This window comes from Eulemur rufifrons, chromosome 4, assembly GCF_041146395.1.
Source record: "Eulemur rufifrons isolate Redbay chromosome 4, OSU_ERuf_1, whole genome shotgun sequence".
Taxonomy (NCBI): domain Eukaryota; kingdom Metazoa; phylum Chordata; class Mammalia; order Primates; family Lemuridae; genus Eulemur; species Eulemur rufifrons.
The window spans coordinates 71028114-71049709 of NC_090986.1; the positions used below are offsets into that span (position 1 = coordinate 71028114).

A 21596-nucleotide genomic window follows, 5' to 3' on the forward strand; every position below is an offset into this window, starting at 1 on the left:
AATGTGCTCTTCTCAGGAATTCCACACCCACCCCTGCCTCGTCCTCTGGCCTTGTCTTCTCTTACCCATTGGTGTACTCAGCCCTGCACCTCAGCTGCTCTCTCTTGTGTTACCCCATCTGTGGGCTTCCCTTATCTCCTGTCTCAGGGTAAGGTGGGTTCCCTCTTCTGAGAGTACGTAGCATCCTGGCTCAGAGCACAGGCCCTGGAGTCTGACCACCAGCATTTGAATCTTGGCTTTATCTTTATTAGCTATGTGACCTTCAGCAACCTACCTACATCATTGTGCCTCAGTGTGCCCTGTGATAAGAGATATGTTGATACTTACGGGGCAGAGCTGAGGATTGCAGGTAAGGTGGCCTGTGTTAGGATAGATCTGCCACGTGACAAACATTCAGATGACCTGTTCTACCAATAGCTTCTCAATGCTCGCCCTCCTCAGACTGTGGGAGCAATCATTTAGATCGAGTCTCCCACAGTCTAAACAATTCTTGTCTTGATCTTCCTGAGTTCTCCACCCCATGAAAAGAGATATCTGCATTTTCTGTCTCTACTTTCTCAACTTCCAATCATACTTCAACTCCTTGGTTAGCTTCATTACACTGTAATATACTTATTTATTTTACATTTAAGTCTCTGCAAGTCAGGGAGCCATTGGAGTCATCACAGCTTAGCATGGTAGTTGCAAGTACTCAAAAAACATCATGGGAAGAAAGAAGAGAGAATGAATGAATGAAAGCAATCCAGCATCACTGCTCACCCAAAGTGGCCATTATGGAGCCATGCATGGTCTCCTGCTGGCCAAACCAGTGATCTCTTGGGAATCCTTATCTTCCCTGCTGTCCCACTGAGACACTGATGTCGGGATCTTACCATCAGGACTCCATAGCTCTAGGCACCTCACTTCTCTCGGTTCACTTCTATGGTTTCTCCCTCTTTTAAATACTGCTCTTGCCCTGAATTTCATCTTTTCCAACTGGGTGTGGGCATTTTCCCTGAACATTGTCTTCAATTCCCGTGGCTGCAGCTGCCACATGACATCTCGTTCCCAAACTCCAGACCTTCATTTCTAACTGCTTGCTGGAAATCTCCAACTAGTTGGCTCCTAGGAACTTCAGATTCAATATGTGCATAGCCAAATTAATTTCCTTCCTTACCGCCTAATCCAAACCTATTCTCCTTCTTATTTTATCTATTGTGGTATATGGGAGGTGGGCTCAAAGAGCATTTCCAGTGTCATCATTTCGGAGTCTTTGTTGAGTCATATTCCCTTGGGCCCAACATCAAATCAATTGCCAATTCTGGCTGACTGTATCTGATCAATACTCCTCTGAGGGTCTACTCCTCTGTCCCTAGTGTAGATGTGTAGCATCCTGTTCTCCATCTCCTCTCCCGGCCTATTGTAATGTCACTCTAGATAGTATCTTGACTTCTGTCCTCTTCTGTTCCACTTTCACCCCTTGCTTCACACCGTAGCCAGTGTGACCTTTTCACCACCCAAGGCTGATCATGCATAAAAACTTTGACCTTGTTGCCTACTACACTGTCATCAACTTGTTTCTCTATGGAACCATTTTAACTTTAATTTTATTTTTTTGAGAAAAATGTATTAATATCTCAAAGAATATCTTTTTCTGTACTATGCAGTAAAGCATAGTATTATTTTATTTTTTATCCGGGGTGTGCTCCTCTGTCTGTTCTGTCAATGGAAATCTTACCCTTGCTTCCAAGGCCAGCATGAATTCCATTTCCTTTTTATTGGTAGCCCAATAGGGAAGTGATTTCTTTCTCCTCTGAATTAGGATTGTCTGGACTACTATTTAGCAATTATCACTTGCTGCCTTGTGGTGGAACTTTTCAGATACACATCTTGCTTTCTAAGCTATTTGAAGACAGTTCACAACTTAGGTTTCTTTTACTCCCTTGAGTGGCTAATTCAGGTCTTGCACCTATTCTTATTCTTTTTTTCTTTCCTTTTTCTTTTTGGTAGAGATGGGGGTCTCACTCTTGCTCAGGCTGGTCTCGAACTCCTGAGCTCAAGCAATCCTCCCGCCTTGGCCTCCCAGAGTGCTAGGATTACAGGCATGAGCCACCATGCCTGGCCCTTGTACATATTGAGGATTCGGGAAGTTGTTTTAAATTTTTAGGTTTCATTGCTAATGCTGTATGCACTTGTTACAATTTTGTTATTTGTCATTCTGTTATTTTCTTAGGATAAATTTTTAGCAATGAGATTATGGGTTGGAGATATAAAAATTGTCATGGCTCCTAATACACTTCTCTATGTTGCTTTTTAAATGGATTATTACGAATTTAATATCTCTAGTGGTGTTTTCTATTTGTACTTTATTTTGTTTTTATCCTTTGTCATATATTTTGGTACCTTGTATTTTGTTGCTGCAACCTCAACACTACTTTATTTTCGTTAATTTTTTGCTATTAGAGTAGGTACAGAAATACATCTTATTAATAAATCTTTAATTTGGATTTCTCTGCTTGCTTTTAGAGCATCTTTCCATATGTTTTCTCTCTATTCCCTATTTTATTTTTACCCTTTGCCATTATTTTAATACTTTGTATTTTTGTGAATTATAGTAAGCCTTCCACATTATATTAACCCATTGTCATATTATAGGTCTTCAGTCTGTGTTTTTTTCCCTTTTAATTTTAGTTTCTCTGTTTTTCAATTTCAAAAAATTTGGATCTCTCAATTTTTTTCCGTTATGTTGTTTTTCTGTTTCTTTGGATTTGAGAAGTTGACATTTCCACAGATCTGACACACACATTCAAATTTATTTCTGTGTACGCTTATTTTTATGTGCTATCGTATTATGAAAGACTTCCATGGAAGAATGACCCATAAGTGCCTTTGGGAAATCTTTTTTCTTGCCTTTAACAGCACTGTCAGAATTGTCTTAAACCAGTGACTTCAGGTAGATTATGAAATGTCACTGTACATAGCTGAGTTGACTCATAAAATGTAATATCCAGAAGGCACTTTATGATATTCTATTCCATAAATAATCTCTCATGTAATTTAACCAAGTTCAGTTTTAGAGGTTTCAATATATATTTGAGTCTTTTCCAGATTTCACCATAATTCATAATAGTAAAATTTGATTGCCAGAGTTTTCAATAAGAAATCTTATAGTATGGAAAAATGAAATATATTGCAGATATCATCACTTAAGATACTTTTGAATATGCCATTTTGATCTTAAAGGAATACTAGGGTAAGTATCAACTAGCTCTAGTAATGTGAAGGATGGCGATGAGGACATTTTTAGACTCAAGTCTAATAATGTTAGAATTTACAGGTCACAACTCTTAGTCAATGGAAAAACTCCAGCAATAAGGGGATCAGGGTAAATTTCTAGAAGCCCCCAATATGGAGTCTTATGGAAGAACACTTTTATTGCTGATACACTACACAGGTCCATTCGACCAGGGAACTAGCACCATATTGCCACAAGTTTTCTATAATGCATAGAGAATTTAAGTGGAAATATTCTACTTTCATAATGGGAGCTAATGGCAAAGTGGAATTACCTTTGCAGATTTTTTAAATTATAAAGCTTGCTAGGGAAAAATTTATTCATGTACTTTGAAGAATAATGGCAAATATGATCATTTAAAAATACATACGTGATATGATCGTTTAAAAATACATAGGTGAGTTTTTGAAAAGAAAATAACATTTAAGTATCTTAAAAATAATCTAATATGATTACATAGAAATTATTTTACCCTCCAACTTTCTGAAAATGCTTAAATCTTTCAGGGAAGAAATTATCATATTCTGACATTTTAGTATTGGTTGGATCCAAACATAATTTCATGCTTTATTTCCCTACCTTTTTTTTTTTTTTTATAACTGTCATTTTCTTTATCTCTCTCTTTTCATAAAAGCAAATATTAGTTTTTGGCCTTTGCAAATGCCACAACAATTCAGGAAGATGCTGCTTCATAGTTTTTGCTATTTGTTGGGGTGTCTTGTACACCCAGAGGATTAAATTTCAAGTGAAGGATCAGTTTTATTATAGAATTTTTTGGCTTGAACAAACTGAAACAAAACTGGTTGTATGATTACCAACCAATAAGTTCTTATGTTTTGTAATTTTCAGTACTACCTCTGAGATCTTTGCAACCATTCCATCCTTGTTTAAGTTCACTTATAGTGAGTAATGCCAAACTCTCAAAGCAAATTTTGGACTGTCTTCCTGAAATATATCTTGTTGTTTTTTTCTGTTGTTTGTTGTTTGTTTGTTTGTTTGTTTATTTATTTTTTGATAAATTCACTTTAGTTTCATTGCTACAGAAGTTACACCAAAAGACTTTGGATGGATTAGTGTATATACGAGGAAATATATTACAGTAATTATAAGTCTTACTTTATCTTGCTATTTTTAAATGGCCCTTCACACACATACCTCATGTCAGGACTTAAATGCAACCTATAAATGATTCTCTAAACAAGATTATAACTCATCTCTTAACTCTTGGTCCCACTAAGGAATAGATTAGGCACTGGTTACCCAGAGCTATTTGACCAAATCAAGACTATGTATTCTTCCTATTCAGAACAATCACATTTGTTAATTTGCAATTATTGATGATATTAGCACATTAATTGAAAGTTATTTTTTACAAAATCAGAAAATACAACCAGCTTTAATTTAACTGAGTTAAAGCAGGGACCACATCTCTAGTGGTGGGGAGAAGTTCAGAATTATGATTATAATAAAAGTAGTCAAAATGTGGAGCCAAATAGATTTAATGTAAAAATCATTTGCACGGACAAATGGAAACTTATTAGCATAAGGAAACCCTGAATTCCTGAATATGTAGTAGACTCTACATGACTGTGGTGTGTGATCTTGGATTTGGTGGCAGCTCCTTCTCCTTTCTTTAGCTGTTACTTTCCTCTTAGCACAGTATTATCCTTTATTGGAGTCTCACATCTTTCTCTGAGATTCTCATTCTGACAATCGAGGCAGAGAGCCTCACAGTTACAGCACAGAATGAACACTGATTTTTTCTGATTGTCATGGCTTGAGCCAAACCAGCATTACTTTCTCAAAGTTGTCATCAGAGGACTTTTGCATGGTTTTAAAAATTTTCAGTGTGCTTTACCTAAGAAGATGTAAAAAAAAAAAAGTGTCCATTTTTCCTTTTAACAAACCCATTCCATATTGTTATATTCTTTAAAACTCTTCCCTCATCTAATTCAATTTTTCATTTAAAAAAGTTTTGTTTGTTGAAATTTAAGCCACTCTATATTTTTATTTTGATTTTCGTTATTAGCTTGCTATATCAACTTACAAATAATCAGATGATTGCATATGTTCAATTAGCACAGAATTTGCCAGCTCAATTATGGGCTGTGTGCCTTGTTGGGGAGTGTTTAGGACATTCATTCTCACCTTGAGATGGACCTGATGTGATCGTCTAGTGGTAACTATGTAGTCAGAAAAAATTAACACCTTATAGCATAAGATCTGCTTACCGATTTCTAGTCACTTTGTTTTTAAGTTTTCCTTTCAGGCTTCCTGCATGATCAGGGTAATGTGGCCTTAGGTCATTTTCACTTGCATTTAAGGTGGCTTTGATTTCTACTATCTAATTTGATCTTCATAAAAAGCTGATGAAGTTCCATTTTACAGATGAATGAACAGCACCCAGGAGTCTAGGGGACTTGTCCATGGTCACATGCTTAGAGAGGCCAGGTCTTGAGCCAGAATTTCCAATTCTCTCTTTCCACTATCACATTCATGCTGTCACTCTGTAAAGCCTTCAAAAACACCACTGTTGTTGTAGCACCCACTTATGTATGTTTGATATCTACTTAACTCCTGAGAAAAGCATAGTTGTGACAAGTTATGATCTGCCAGGTGAATAGAAAGAGGGTTGGTTAAACTTGCACTATTTGTACAGCTTCTAGTGAGGCATAATGTATATGTGTATACATAAAAGTGTATTTTTAAAACATCTGGAAATAAATGTTTAATAACCTGTATAAATGTTATTTTTTAGTTTTGAAACCCTGGTTCAATTATTTTTATATGAATACTTACTCTGTGGCCTTGGATGTTTATACTGTTAATATAAAAATAAAACAAAGATTTAGATAAAAGCAAATGAGCTGTGTTGGATTAGGTAGGTGTATGTCACTTTACCTGTAATTAGAAAGGGTTTTTAAGCATTTTTATCTGTTCCTGGTTACAAAGACATATTAACACAGAAAAAAGCCATTATAAAATCTTTAATTTCAAAATGCTTGAACCTAACTTTATGAAATATGTATTTAGAATCAGTCATTTTACTATTTGTCATCCCTTGGCATATCTCTTTTGTGTGTGATCCACATCTACTTAATAGTCTGAGTATTTTCATTAAAAAATTCTCTGTTCAGGAGTCATTTTTAATAAAAATTTAATTATATTTATTTTAGAATCCACTTATGAATCTACAGTTTTTATGTTGAATACTTGTAAAACCTTTTACCTATGAGCAAGTATGAATTGACTTTCTCATTGTAGTCAGCACTGTGTATACATGGGAAAAAAGCAAGAGGCTATTTTGCTTTCTTTTGGAATTTTATTTGACTTTACAAAATGTTTAGCATAAACTTGCATCCAATTTGTAAATTGTCTAACTATTTTAAGATGTGTTCTGATTCATCTTTAGTTTTTAAATAATCTCAGGTAGCATATGTAGGTACTCCCAATTTTGAAGTTTCTGCAAATTTAAGTATCCCTAAATCCTAAAGAATACTTTCTATTCTGAATTCAATTTCATACCTCTCTGAGGTCTATTCAAGCATATCAATATTTCTGTCACCAATCTGAAAATGAAGAAATGATGATTTTTTTTTTCCAGGATTCCACTCTATTGCTGACAGAGGCAGATAAAAGCCAGAAATTTTTCTTTTTCATTAATTATTAATCACAGTTCCATTGTTTTAAAAGTCAGAGCTAGCTCTCGCCCCTCAGTAGAAAAGGAAAAATCGTAAACTAAGTAGGAAAGAAGAAATGAGTCTCTATCAGTATAAATTTAAATGTATTTCTCTCTTCCTTAGGAGAGAGTTATGTGTGTGGCTCCATAGAACCCTTTAAGAAACTGGAGTACACCAAGAATGTGAACCCCAACTGGTCGGTGAATGTCAAGACCACCTCGGCTTCCCGGGCAGTGTCTTCCCTGGCCACAGCCAAAGGGAGCCCTTCGGAGGTGCGAGAGAACAAAGATTTCATTCGGCCCAAGCTGGTCACCATCATCAGAAGTGGAGTGAAGCCACGGAAAGCTGTCAGGATTCTGCTGAACAAGAAGACTGCTCATTCGTTCGAGCAGGTGCTCACTGACATCACCGATGCCATCAAGCTGGACTCGGGAGTGGTGAAGCGCCTGTACACCTTGGACGGGAAACAGGTGAGAGAGGTGTTGGGGGCGCGACTTCGACTTTTGGGCAAGAACCAGAGAGTGGGGGGGTGTACGTGACGTGTGGTAGGGACCTGAGGCATGCATCGCTCAAGTTGTTGAGGGAGTTGGGTCATTTAGTCAACAAATGTGTGCTTGCTGGTCTCACATCAGGCAGGATTATCCATAGGAATAAAGAAATAAAATAAAAAAGCCTATCTTTGAAGATGAAATGATTACTCAGGAATTTCTACTCTGTTTCAGTTATTATTTTGCTACATATAATGGTTCTTTTCAGTTATCTGTTTTCAGTTTTGTCATATGTCTTACAGCCTTAAGCATGACTGAGGCAGAAACCGTGACCAATAGAGAAAAAATCTAACTCATTTCTTTGACCTAAATAATATTTTATGATTTTATGTCCCAGGAGTGTTCACTAGTGAGATTTATTTAAACTTTATAGGTTTTAAAATATATATCTAAGGAATGACATATTTCCATCTGGATGGCTTTAAGAGACATATTTCTAGAACATTATGCATCTTGTATTTAAAACATAATTTCCAGAATTAAAATGAAAGGGAGGTTTCTTTAGTTATGGAACGAACATCAGCTGACTTGGATGGGTGAGGACATTTTAATGTGAGTTGGTCAGATGGGTCCAAAAAAAGCATTACTTTTCAGTGTCATGTGTGGACTTTTGTAAAGATTTGACAGAACCCTGATGGTGAGCTAAATAAACACACACTGATTATATGTATAGCATGATTTGCTAGTTATTCAGAGCTTGCCAGTGTCTTTTTGTTTAAGATTATATTTTTTAGCACACTATCTTTGCTGGAAATTTAGTTTTTAATGTGGCTGTATCAAAATTCTTTTTTTTAATTTTGAGGGATAATTTGAATGATTTATAGTATAGTGCATATTAAAATCAAAACTAGATTCATAAATTAAAAGATTGATCTTATTAAATAGAAGACTCATACAAATTCTTGGAGTCTGACACATTCGAACTTCATGAATTAGAAATAGATGCTAATTAATACTAGAAAGAGTGTTAGTCATGAAAGAATACCTCCCTCAGGGATCCATTCAAATGCTCTAAATTGTAAAATTCACTAGGAAAGAAGGAATATGTGCCTGTTGTTCATTTATATTTACCAGTCTTCTGCATGTCTCAGAACACTTGTGCTAAGCGTCGTGTGTCTAAGGATTCAGAGGGATGAGGTTCTCAGTCTTCTAGATCTGAATGTCATCAACATATCAGCGACCAGAAAGTCCACTGCTGGCTTTTGAATTATAGTAGCAGTGATGTGGCAAGCTTCACATGGAAACATTTAAGCCCTTCAGTGGTTCCACTTCTAATGAGTTACTCAATCATCTTATAGTTTTGCATTTTCATGTATTGAGTTTTCTCAAGACGGGAGTTTACCTATTTTCATAAAAAGCAAAATTTAGAATAAAGAATACACATTGCTAAATCTTTTTCCTCCTTCCTCATGTCATAATTTTGGGAGTTCCAAATTGCTATACACTGAATATAAAAATCACCTTTTCCATTTACTATCAACAGATCATTTAATTCTGTTTATTCTAAGAATTAATTCCTAGAATAGGTAGGATGTTCTCAGTTGTTTTCTTCCTTTCTGAATTTATCTAGTGTGGATATTTTATAATAGCTAATTTGCTGTGGTTTACCTATAAATAATCCAGTGTAATGGGAAAAAGTCCCAGGTTTAGTGAAAATCCCAGGTTTAATGTCCATCTTAGCTCGGCCATGGATTAGTTACGCTTTTAGCAAACACTTGACTTAGCCTCATCATACTCATCAGTAAACCATGGATAAAATGATCGCCGTGTTATAGAGCGATTGTGGAGCAACTATGATACTACACGTGAAAACAATTTTGAGCTATCATGATGACAGCTTTATTCAACACTATTCTAAGTGCTTTGTATGTATTAGCATGTTTAATCCTCATAAGAGCTTGTTTATTCTCCCCATTTAACAGATTAGGATACTAAGGCACAGAACTTGTTAAACACATGCCCAAGACTGCACAACTGTAAATGGCAGAGTTGGGATTTGAACTGGTCTCGCTCCAGAGCTTGTGCTGCCGGTAACCATGGAACCATAGCAGTTTATGTCAAAGCACCAGACAGATGTAAATGTACTGAGAAAGAATTGTCAAGGGGTGATTTGTCCAAGGAATATCATCTGAGAGATTTCTGCCCTGTGCTTTTTTTTCCTGCAGTCATTCAGCTGACTATTGTACTCAACTGTGTTTTGGTCAAGCGTTCAGTTTGCTGTTGTGGCGTTTCCTTCTATTGTCGGCATGTTCTCATCATAGCAGGGGCGGTGGGAAGCTGCTGAGGAGTTGGATGATAAAGTGGAAAGAACATAAAGACGTATTGCTTGGGTTCCCAGTGGGAACAAAGATGCTTCCTCATGGACCCCAGGAGTCTTTAGAGTTGTTTTGGTTCAAAAGAGAAATCTGCCCCATAAGCAGTTTGTTAGAATAGAATTTTTTGACAGCCCTGGCAGAGGTGGAGGCTTGATAAGCCTAAGAATAAACCACTTTCCTCCAAGCCACCCTGCGGAGTGATGCTTGGCCATAGCGGCCATGTTGCCACCCTCTCTCCCTGCCCATGTGATTTTGGGGTCCATACACTGTCAACAGGACATCACTCTAAGATCACTTGTCCCACTTCTTTTTTTTTTTAAAAATAGTTTAACTGAGCCCTCACCTCAACTCTGTAAACGATATGGGAAATCCAATGCCCAATAAAGTATTTAAAGGTAAAATTTCTTTTTGAGTATTGAGGAAATAGAATTGTTTAAAAAGTGAATAGCTTGAGTGCTTTGAGTAAATGGGTAGAGAGGATGATATGCAGGCAGGGAAGGCTCTTCAGACGGCCTCTGGCAGCCTGCAGATGTAGCCATGGGGGAAGCAGTTGACGCAGGGATTTTGCTATGTAATGTGTTACCAAGAGGAGATGGCCGCTCTAGGGCGTGGACCACATGCTGTTCTCACAGTTTTCTACCACCATTCCTTGCTCACTTGCCTCCTGGGTTTGCATTAAGCCCTAACTGAAGAGTTCATTGTACAGCACTTTTTTGAGGTTTTTTTAGGCTGAGTTAAGGAAATCAACATATTGGAAAAGCTGCACCATTTAGAAAAGCTTCTGCAGGAAGCTGCAGCTGGTCAAGATGCCCGTTGTGACTGAGGAGCAACCTATCTGTGAGCAAACCCTTTCTAATGATTTCAAGGCCATTCTTTGTTCAGGGCACTGAAGCTTCGGTAAAAGGTTGCCACAACCTTTCTCCTCCTTCCAACCTTTAGGGTGAGTGCCCACCATATACGTCATCAGGCACTTTGCTGGCATGGCTGGGGAGTTCAAGGAAGCACTTGTGGTGCTTATTTGCAGTGATGCATTTTTTTTTTTTTTATCTGGGCCCTGATTAAGGACCCCCAATGAAGAAAAGGAAACATTTTTTCACTGACAGTTAAAATCACATCCCCTTCCTCCATATCTGAGGGGAGGATTTGCAGGATCTGAGAGCCTGAGCATCTCTTCCTCTTGCCCCGGTGCAAACTCTGGATGTTGGGGCTTTGCTGTGGGTTATTCACTCGCCCTGCCAAGCAGCTACTCCTAGAGGCCGTTAGGAGTATGACTGTTTTTTAAGTGATTAAAATAAGCCCGAAGTTACCAGATTTGCTACAAAGATACCCTTGCATATCTCCTGACTCCTTTTATGGGAAAGCAAAGCTGGCTGTCTTGAGCTGCTAAATCTGCTAAATCTGTGGTGATTGAATTCTTCCTTAGAAACGTAGAACAGCAAGTCTTAGAACAGCAAGTGCCTAAACAGATAATTTATACTGGAAAGATCATAAATAAGGCACTTCCCAGTGATCCTCCCTTCCCGCTGAAATATAGCAGTGATAAACTAGATTGCTTTTTAAGTAGAAAATATATGCATGTCCCTATCTTATCTACTCTTCAACATTGCAGGTCTCTGCAACACTGAAGCACACTTCAGTAGAAGAGTAAAACTCAGGGATGTTATATTTTTATCTTACGGACATTTCACACAGGTCATGCACTTTGTAAAATCCACCACTGCTGGCATGCTAGAATGATTCAGGAATAACTCACTGAAGTAAGGGTATTCCTAAACTGATTTTGATGGTAAACAGTGAGAAGAGGCATCATGGCTGCCATGTTGAGGACATCCCACTAGCTGTCAATAAATTAATATGTTACTGTATCTTTTCTATATCTTTTGATCATGAATCCCCATTGTCTATTATAAACATAAAGATAAAAAGATGCTTGTAAATGAGTCATAATAACTGGAGCCATTTACTTTAGGTGTTTAGTATAGGAGTTTATTGAAATTCAGGATATGGTAATGATGATCCGTAGGAATCTATGAATCAGATATCACAAAATCATCTTTATTTTTTCCTTTTGGTTTTTAATATTTAATTCTAATCTGAAGTAAAAATAATTTGGTCCACCCTTGAGTTTAGAGAGCTTAGAATATGTCTTCCTCTCACAAGTTAAAAAAATAGTACACATTACTGTGACATCTGAACTTGGCTATAGCAGTTGATGAGTGTAGAAAATTTGAAAACCAGAGGTTTACAAATAAAAAGTAAGGCATTTAGGATCTGATAGAATTTAGTTGGAATGGAAAAGGAGATTTTTTCTATAGATGTCAGTAATAGTGGCATTTTCCCTTTTTTTATTAATAGAAGTTATCTGTGACAGCTCTAATTAACTTCTGCAAGCATATTAAAACCCTTCATTCTCAATATAAAGATTGTGTACTGTTAATATTATCTATGTTGTGAAAGTGAATTAACACTTTTTAGTTTTGTTTGCAATTGGTGTAAAAAAAACAGTTGATACAAGTAATTTAGCTTACATTTTAAAATGTCAATTAAAATTTTCTGCAAAAGCACAGAGCACATGTTAAGCCTTCCTCATGATTTATTAGACCTGTCAATTGATGGAAACAGCTGATTTCAAAGAAAAAGAATCTTAAAAATCATTATGACTTCGAAAATTCAAGCGTTCAGAATAGAATGTGCTATTTTAGGTTCTATATCCTTTGGTTGATATTCAGGACTTATGAGCTACACCTGTCCTTATGTAGATATTAATTCCTCTAAATTGGGAAGAGTTAAATCCTTTTTTTCCAGTCTGAGCTCCTCTGAGAATGTAATCAATTATGGGTGCCTGCAGAGATGTATCTTTTGAGGCTTAGATTAGTTCCAGCAAAAGTCAGTTTTCTGTAAATTGAATTCTAATTTGGTGTAAAATGAATTCTAAGTTCTCTTAGTGTTCCACTGCAGTACTGAAGATGACACTTTTCTTGGAGTTTGCGGAGGGCATTTGGGGTACTTGTACAACTCTACTGGCTTTAGGATCGCCTCCTAGTGGTAATTTCTGCAGAGGCTGTGACGAGTGGGAACCCTGACCTGACCTGGGAATCTCCTATGCCTGGTGGGAGCATGTTTGGATGATGGGAAAAACTTGGACTTTAAAGTCAGCTGATCAGTCAGTTCTCCCTGCCAAAAAAAAAAAAAAAAAAAGAAAGAAAGAAAGAAAAGAAAAGGAAAGGAAAAAAATGTCAGCTGGGCTTAGATTTTCAGTGTGAAAGATCTAGCTTGAGTTTTGTCATCCAGGCCTGGAAAAATAAGTCAGTGTCCCCATCTTACTCATTATTTAAGTTTAAAAAAGTCCTGTGCATTGAATTTACTTAGAAAGAGGAAATTTGCCTGTGTATGCTGTAATTTAAGCATAGATGTATGTGGTAACTTGATACAAAGGAAAAATGTTAGTTTCATAGACTGATAGACTTGAGTTCCAATCTGTCTTCTACCCTGGGCACAGTGAAATCTGTCCTCCCATTAGGAACAGTTAACTCTCTGATAATCCTAAGTTTTATACAATAATCTATATTTTGGGAATAATAATAATAATGCCTGCTTTGTAAGTTGTCATGAGAACTTAGTGAAGCAATTCATGTGACAAATTTAGCAGTGTTTGGTGTCTAATTATTGATAACCGTTACACTGGAAAAGCTAAGACTTTGAATTGTTTTTGAAAAAAATCATATTTTACATGTGCTGAAGGAACTCACTATTTAAAATTATTCATTAATAATGACTTATCAGGCTGGGTGCAGTGGCTCATGTCTGTCATCCCAGCACTTTGGGAGGAGGATCACTTGAGGCCAGGAGTTTGAGGCCAGCCTAAGCAAGAGTGAGACCCTAACTCTACAAAAAATAGAAAAAAAATTAGCACGGTGTGGTGGTGCACGTCTGCAGTCCCAGGTACTCGGGAGGCTGAGGCAGGAGGATCGCTTGAGCCCAGGAATTTGAGGTTGAAGAGAGCTGTGGTGATGCCACGGCACTCTAGCCTGGGCAACAGAGAAAGATCCTGTCTCAAAAAAAAAAAAAAAAAAAAAAATGACTAACCATATCTTCCTTTGTAAATGTGGCTTTTCATGTGGGATTGCTTCATGGTAGAATAAAAAGAGCATGGAATTTAGAATGAGACATTTATAAAAACCAAATCCTGACTTTAGTACTCTTTAGTGGCATGACCTTTGGAAAGTTAAATAAACTCTCTGAATCTCAATTTCCTCTTCTTTAAAATGGCAATAACAATGCATACCTCATAGTATTGGTGTGATAGTTAATTGGCAAAATATGTACATAAAGGCCCTAGTTTTACACATGGTAGTTTCTCTATAAGTATTACAGATATTAGTCCTTCTCCTTTCTGATTTCATTTTCCATGCTTTCTTCATGACAGTGTCTTACAGGACACTTGTATAATATCATGGATGTAGAATCGGTTATTTGCATTGGTTCCAGTATAACTGAACTGCTGTAACCAAAATACTAATGAAAGTATTTTTATCATCCCATTTATTGTCAGTCAGTTGTGAATGCACCTCAGATACTATTTTCTTCATTTGCTTCTTCAATTGTGCGAGTCATTCCTTAGGGGCACCTATCTATTGGCAGTCCACCCCACCAAGAAAGTAATATTAATATTATTTTTACTATCATTTGTTACATACCTTCTCTGTGCTAGGCACTGTGCTAGTTGCTACATGTATGTACATTGATGATTCAACGTAACTTCACTGAAGCATCCCCACAGCTCTGCAAAGCGAGAACCTACCCATTTCTCAAGATTCATCTCAATGAAACATTTCCTGACCTCTCCTTGTAAAATTGACCACTCCCTCTCTTGGAGCCTGTTCACTGTCATTGTATGTAGCCATGCAACTCTTGATTATGCTGGTCTGTTGTCATGCCTGTCTCCCCCTTCAGATTTCATACAAAGAGGCTAGGAAAGGTATCCTATTGGCTTCTGAATCTCCAGAGCTTGACCTGGTAAATGCTTGTTTAATAAATGATTGAATGACCAGGTGACTGGACGATTGACCAGTTTGGGCTATCTGCTTGTCATTAGAACATCACTTGCAGTGTTCATCGAGGCACATACAGGTCGTGACCATGTAGGAGCTGACTTGGTCCCTGTGGGCTGTGGTCATGTGTAGCTGTAAACAAGGGTGGTGCTCTCTGCAGCATAAACGCAGATTGTAAGGCGCTCATCGTGGTGTTGTTTTCTAGCTCGGGCTCCTTCTTCTTGAAAGTCTCTAGGATAATTTAAAAAAAAATGCAACTGCCAATTTTAGAGCATTTTTGCTATTGAAAGCACTTTTATTATGTGGGGAACAATAGATATTCTGTTAGAAACATCTCGCTGTCTGAGTTAGGAGAATTGCTCTAAATCTGACATTGCCTCGGCCAGGCAGGGTACGAAGAGAAGAGCTGATCAATACGTTCTGTGGATTTAAGAATTGGTGATGGGCCAATAAGAGATTCACATGAAAAGCATCTGGCCCAATTATTATGGAGACACAAACCTACAGTATTCCAGGGTGTTTGTGGTGGCAGAGTGCAATATGTTGCAGCAGATTTCTCTGATCAGTTTAAATCCTTGAAACTAAATTAAACGGAAGAAGGCAGTTTCAGAAATTAAATGGAACTTTAAAATTCCAATTTTAAATCTGAACTATGTTGTAAACAACATGCCCAAGAAACAAAAGGACAGATGGGAGATTTATTTTTTAATTGGCTTTTTCCTTTGTAAGATTAATATATAATCAATGTAAAGGATTTTGAAGCAAATGGGAAAATATTAAGATAAATTGAAATTACCCACAGTCCCATTGACAAGATGGCCACCGCTCATACATTGGAGCTATTTCCTTTTCCTCTTTCTTTTAAAAAGTTCACATCCTTCTGTGTATACAGTTTGGTTTCTTGCTGGTAACTTGACATGATAGTATGTCCATTTGTGTGGGAAATGTGTTAAGCTATCCTCTTTCTATCTTTGTTATTTCACTGCCCAGTGTAAGATCCTCTGAGGCCAAGTTGCCCAGTGTTTGTCTCTCTGGTATAGAACTTCTCTTGTCTGTGTTCTGATTTACAGCTGATAGTAATAGTGTGACAGAGTCAGACTGAGGAGCAGATAGTATGTAAAGTAGTGATTCTTCAGATGCTATTCAACATAATAAGTTATTGGAGGTTAAAAATATCTCAGAATTCATCCGCCTTGTCTAGAATCCCCTTAAAAAAATTCACATTTTTCACAACCTGTCTGATTAAGTAAGTGTAGTATTGTTCCATAAATGCCAGATAACAGGTTTTTTAGGTCAATAGGAACGTGGTCACCATGATCCTTTATGAGTCCCTGAGGGAAAAACACGAGGTAGTTCTCTTTCTGTGCGTAATCACTCCTGCTTTGTGTTATAACCATTTGTGCACCTGTGTGAGCCCAAAATACTCTGGAGAAGGAAGACAATGCTTTAATGATTTCTGTATTTTCAACTACCCTCATTAAATGCTTAAAATTTGTTGAATGACGTTTCTAGATTTTAACTTGCATATTCTGATAAGAAGAGTCATAGAAATATAGGGCTAGGAGTGCTCCTACAAGAGGTCTTTTTACTTTTTTTGTCTACTTGGAAGACTATAAACTAAATTTACCTTTACATGTAGAAAGATAAAATTGATATTTTATTTTTTTAAAAAAAATCTTCCAGGAGAAGAAAATAACTCAAGGTAAGCATTATCTTTAAAAAAAAAAGATTAGACATTTTACTTCTGATGTTTCCCTAATAGACTAGTTACATAACAGAAACAAGTTGTAAAGAGTCCTGCTGTGTGCTTAGCAATATACTTCATGTTCTTAAGCTTGTACCAAGAGTGGCCCAGGGCTGGCAGCAGCAGTGCCACCAGGCAGTGTGTAGAGATGAGACTCTCAGGCCTCACCCAGACCTACTGAGCCAGGATGTGCATTTCAGCAAGATTCTCGGGCAATCTGTATTCACATTAAAGTTTCAGAAGCACTGCTCAGGAGACTAAAGAGTATGAATGGAACATCAGAATCCAAAGACCTGAAGATGGCAAACCCTGGCTGCCGTTGCACGGGAGATGGCATGAAACATTAATTTTAGCTGAGTTAGCAGTTTTATTAGCATCCTCCCACTGCCAATGCTGACATCAGATGGCAAAGTATGGTTGCCAGCAGGAACGTTCTGGAAAGCAGCCAGTGCATTAGTAAGAAATGTGTTCCCACTGCAGTCTAGCCTCAATGGGTCGCCCACGTGTGGCGTCCTGTATGGAGAAGAATTGAAGGTTAAGAGATGCAGGGAAGGCTGAGCAAATACTGTGGAAATGCTGATCCAGAGAAGAGATTAATGTACACGGTTGCCGCAAAGTGCCCGTGCTGTTAGGAGTCGCTGTGTGCTCCCCTCTGTGCGCTGCACAAATTGAGTATTTTCCTTGTGCTGCTTCTGGCTGTCTTCTGTGGGAGTAATGGGAAGTCATTAAAACTGCTCCTGAGAGCGGATTTTAGATCTTCAACTGTTACCAGGTGGTGTCTGTACGCAAGAGAAAATGCCTAACGTGGACAGTGCCTAGAAGGACATGGGGACATTTTTAATGTGTGCAGGAAATGGAGGGGTAACTTTGAAAATAATTTCCAGTTAGCATGACTAGGGATTTAGTGCCCAAGTGTCTTATCTATGACACACTCAGCTGCTGAGAACAGTAATGGGTGGGATAAACTTATGTGCAGGAACCACCTGGCGATCAGAATTGGAGTGGTTTTCTTGTAACACAGCCTGGGAGGTTAAGAGACTGAGGAGGTATCGCCAAATTAATTCAGCTCTCATCTGGCAGTGACTGCACACTGCTTAGGGAAGACAGGGCTTTACAAACAGCCATACAATGCCCAGTGACCCCATCAATACGGACTCTCTTCAATGGGAAGGTCAATTCTATCTCTGGGATTATAGCTCCAAACTAGGGGCTATGCTCTAGAAATAAGTGGAGTCTCTCTACAAAGAACCAGCAAAAGGTTCATTTCTGTCATTGGTCAATCCTATGGCCCTGGGAAAAACAGAATTACTTACACATTTCTCAGGCCATTTCTGGGTTTGCTGTCCTATGAAAGGAATAGCATAGGCATGTTGGCCATTTTGTTTCTTGGTGACATCATCATTTTCTTCTATAGCAAAAATTCCTTTTCCCCTTTATTTACATTTCAGATCAAATTGGTAGATTTATCCACTGTATATTTTAAAAAATACACCTGTTTGTAAAAATTCTTGGTGCATTTGACAATAGTTATTAACCTTATAGAAAAAGGGAGAATCTCAGAAGATCACGTTCTGATGCCTTTGGGGTCCTGTCAGCCGGAAGAAATCTAATCTCATACACTATTTTATTGTGCAGAATGTCCATTGCAGATAGTGGCCATAACAAAGACCTATCACAAAGTCTGTTAGGTGAACAGACTACTCACAGAGTAAGTTGCCTTTGGTTTTGCCAAATTGGATCAAGATGGTTGTGCTTTAACGTTTTAACATTAAATGCCTTTTAATGTTGAGAATGTGCATGTTTTCTTAGAGTTGTTAGATCAGTAAACATCTATTGAGCATGGACTCTGTGCCAAGCATTGTGCCAGGTGTTGGTAATATCTCAGTTCTCTTTCAGAGGTTAGTGGGAGGGCTTGGAAGAATTCCTCACAATAGAATCGTGAGGGGAAGAGGCCTCTGAGGACTCCCTGGATTCACTGCTAGAGAAACTTGCATTGTCACATTTGTGCATTCATATAAGTAGGAGACGATTACTATAGCTAGTCTTATTTGAGGATGTCCTTGTATTGTTTGGAAATATGACTGCCAAGACACCTAAAGCAACATTGCCTTCATATTTTAAATAACTGAAAAGCATGTTTTACTTTATAGTTTAATTAATAACACTTCTAGGGCATTCAGAATCGAAATAATATTAAAAAGCCTACTTTTGTACATCAGCGTGCTAGTAAATAGATTTCCATTAAAATTAGTCCCTGTGCTCAAAGCTCGTGGCATGTCTTAGAAGCCATGAAAGTAAATAATCAGTGTACGAGCCCTCGGTTTCCTGAGGCTGCACTTCCCTTTGTGGTATGTGGTTGGCAAGCAGGTCGAGAAAGTTCCCATTCATTTTCTCCCCTCAGTCGAAGGAAGAGGGAAGTTATTTTCAAAACTTTATAAGATTATCAAACTGTGTGGGAACTTGCCTGGGCATTTTTACACCCACATACATACCTTCTGGGGCACAAGAGAAATAGAGGAAGAACCAGAGGAAATGTGAATCTGCTTTGAGGATTGGCAACATTAATGATGCTATGTTTTCAAGGTCTTAAAATTACTTTTTTTTTGGAAGGGAAAAATGAGGCCTTATCCTGTGTGTTTAAATTATTGCCTATCTCTATCTCTGATGTCCCTCTCACCTGGAAGAACCGTGTAAATGGCCCCACTGTAGATGGAGTCTGCTCATATGACTTTCCTTTGTCCTGTTTGCTTTTTAATTTGGTTTGATATCAGCTGAAGAGAGTATGTCAGACCAGTTCTGGGATATAGCACCAGCTTGTGCCAGAAGATGAGCGATAACACATTGTGTAATGCATCAAAGTTGGAAGATATTTTCTGTTACAACAGCTGGAAACACTTTCTCCAGTTGGCATGAACATTGCTGAGTAATTGGCTTTCCAGGAGGGTAAAGGACTGGAGCTGTCCCTGGGGGTGAGGCTTTGTAGGAAAGAGAATAAAATCATCCTGTGTATGTTGAACCCAACCCAGGGATAATAACATCAGTGAGAACAGAACAGCAGTTAGCATTTCTTACCATATGCTAGGCATTAACTGAAGTTTTCCCTTTTACCACATTAGCAGAATGATGTGGTAGATACTATTATCATCTCCATCTTACGGATGCAGAATGAGGCGAAAAGTAACTGGCCCAAGTGATTAGTACCTGGTCGAGGCAGAACATTCCTAACCACCATACTTAATGCTACGTGGTGTTTTCCGAATGTTTAAAGTATATAAAATTTAGGCGCATCCTTTTTTTGTTAAGAATGCTCATGATTTGTTGCTAAGCTTTATCAATTTGGCCGACTGGAATTTAAAAATACTTTTCTTCTGAAATGATAAAATTCAGGTGATCTTTCAGTGTTTAAATACATTAATGTTAACATACTGTTAGAAAGGGCTTGACTGGGTTGCCAAAAGAGTAGTAAATGTTGAGAAAACTACTGAAATATCTTCTTTCAATTTCTTTAAGAGTTTCTTGCTATTTTGGTTGTTATTTGGATTATTAATAATTATGAAGGTAATTCATTTAGAGGAATTTAAAAAACTTAAGAATCTTATTTTAGATTATCATAAAAATTTATATTCCCAACAGTGGAAGAACATCATTCTTGATGTAGCTAAACTCATCACCGAGAAATACAGTACAACTATTTTATAGAAAGAGAATATTGTTGACTTGTTAAGCCTGTCAACTTTAAAATTAAAAAAAATGATTGCAGCTTTACTAAGGTATAATTTACATACCATAAAACTTACCCATGGTAAGTGTATTATTCAGTGATTTTAATAAATGTATAGAATCATGCAGCCATCACCACACTGCAGTGTTAGAACACTTGCACCCCAGAAAGTTCCCTCTTGTCCATTTGCAGTCAGTCTGTGTTCCCACCCTCAGCCCAGCCACCGCTGATCTGCTTTTTAATCACATCGACTTTTAAATGTTGACCTCATTTTTCTATTTGCATTTATAGAAAAGACTTTTTTCTACCTTCTAAGTCATTTGTGTAATTACGGATTCACTAAGTTGATCACCTCTAACCTTGGCGGTGGTCTCCATCCTCTCCAGCCCAGTTTGACTAGCACGGGGTTGTTCTGAGGTTTTGTAAGTTTTATAAGCTAACAATGCAGAGAAGATTATGCAGCCAGTTTTAGCACAGTGAACCACTTATTATCTTTGCACTCTTTGCACATATGGTACTTCTGAGTTAATTCCAAACTTAGGTATCCAAGAGGAAAAACATTTCGTGTTCATGGCAGGGTGGAATACTAATTGTTGTCCTCTACTGCCCTCGGGTTGTTCTGCAGAGAGCTGTCTTTCATTGCCACCTTCTCTGTCCCCCGTTTGGTGATACTTTCTTTGTTACAGTCCCAAACACCATTTATGGGCTGATTAGGTTTCAAATGATAGTAACATATTTCAATCTATGTATCTTTTTGCTTTTTCATCGTTAAAATACGGTTTCTATGTGCTTTGTCTGCTTCTTGGGTGAGATCCAATTATTTTATAATCTCTCTCTTCCCCTCTTCATGCCGGGCCTCCCACTTGTCCTTTCATCACTTTACTATTCAAGATCTTTGAGGACTTTTTTTTTTATTACCTATTTCTTTCTTCCCAAGGAAAGAGACTTCATTGTGCATTTTAATATCCTGCTGTACAGTAAAGCTGCACCTGGGGGGATTATGTTCACTGAACCAGCATTGAATGCCTTTGTAATTCAGTGTTCAGATGCTGCTGGCTTTTGGATTCCAGGGAAAGTTGTATATTCAGTGTCTAGCTAGCTCCTTTTTCTTGTTGTTCAAGGACATTTCTAAACCAAGGACAAGGGTTAGTGTCTCCTGTGAAGCATCTTGCAAGGTGGGAAAGAAAAGCTGGTCTCCAGCTGAGAGTCAAAGGCCTTGGGCTTATTTCTAGGCATGATTCTGAGGTTGGTGAGGTCCTGAGA

At 37.7% G+C, this 21596-nt stretch overlaps 1 protein-coding gene across 7 annotated transcripts in view; it reads left to right on the forward strand.

Annotated features, from left to right (window-relative positions):
* DCLK1 (doublecortin like kinase 1) overlaps positions 1-21596 on the forward strand; it is a 301926-nt gene that overhangs the window by 8065 nt on the left and 272265 nt on the right. For all 7 annotated transcript variants that reach the window (XM_069467340.1, XM_069467341.1, XM_069467348.1 and 4 more), the window contains exon 2: positions 7078-7424. In XM_069467340.1, coding sequence (XP_069323441.1) covers positions 7078-7424 — 347 coding nt within the window. The remainder of the gene's footprint in view (positions 1-7077; positions 7425-21596) is intronic.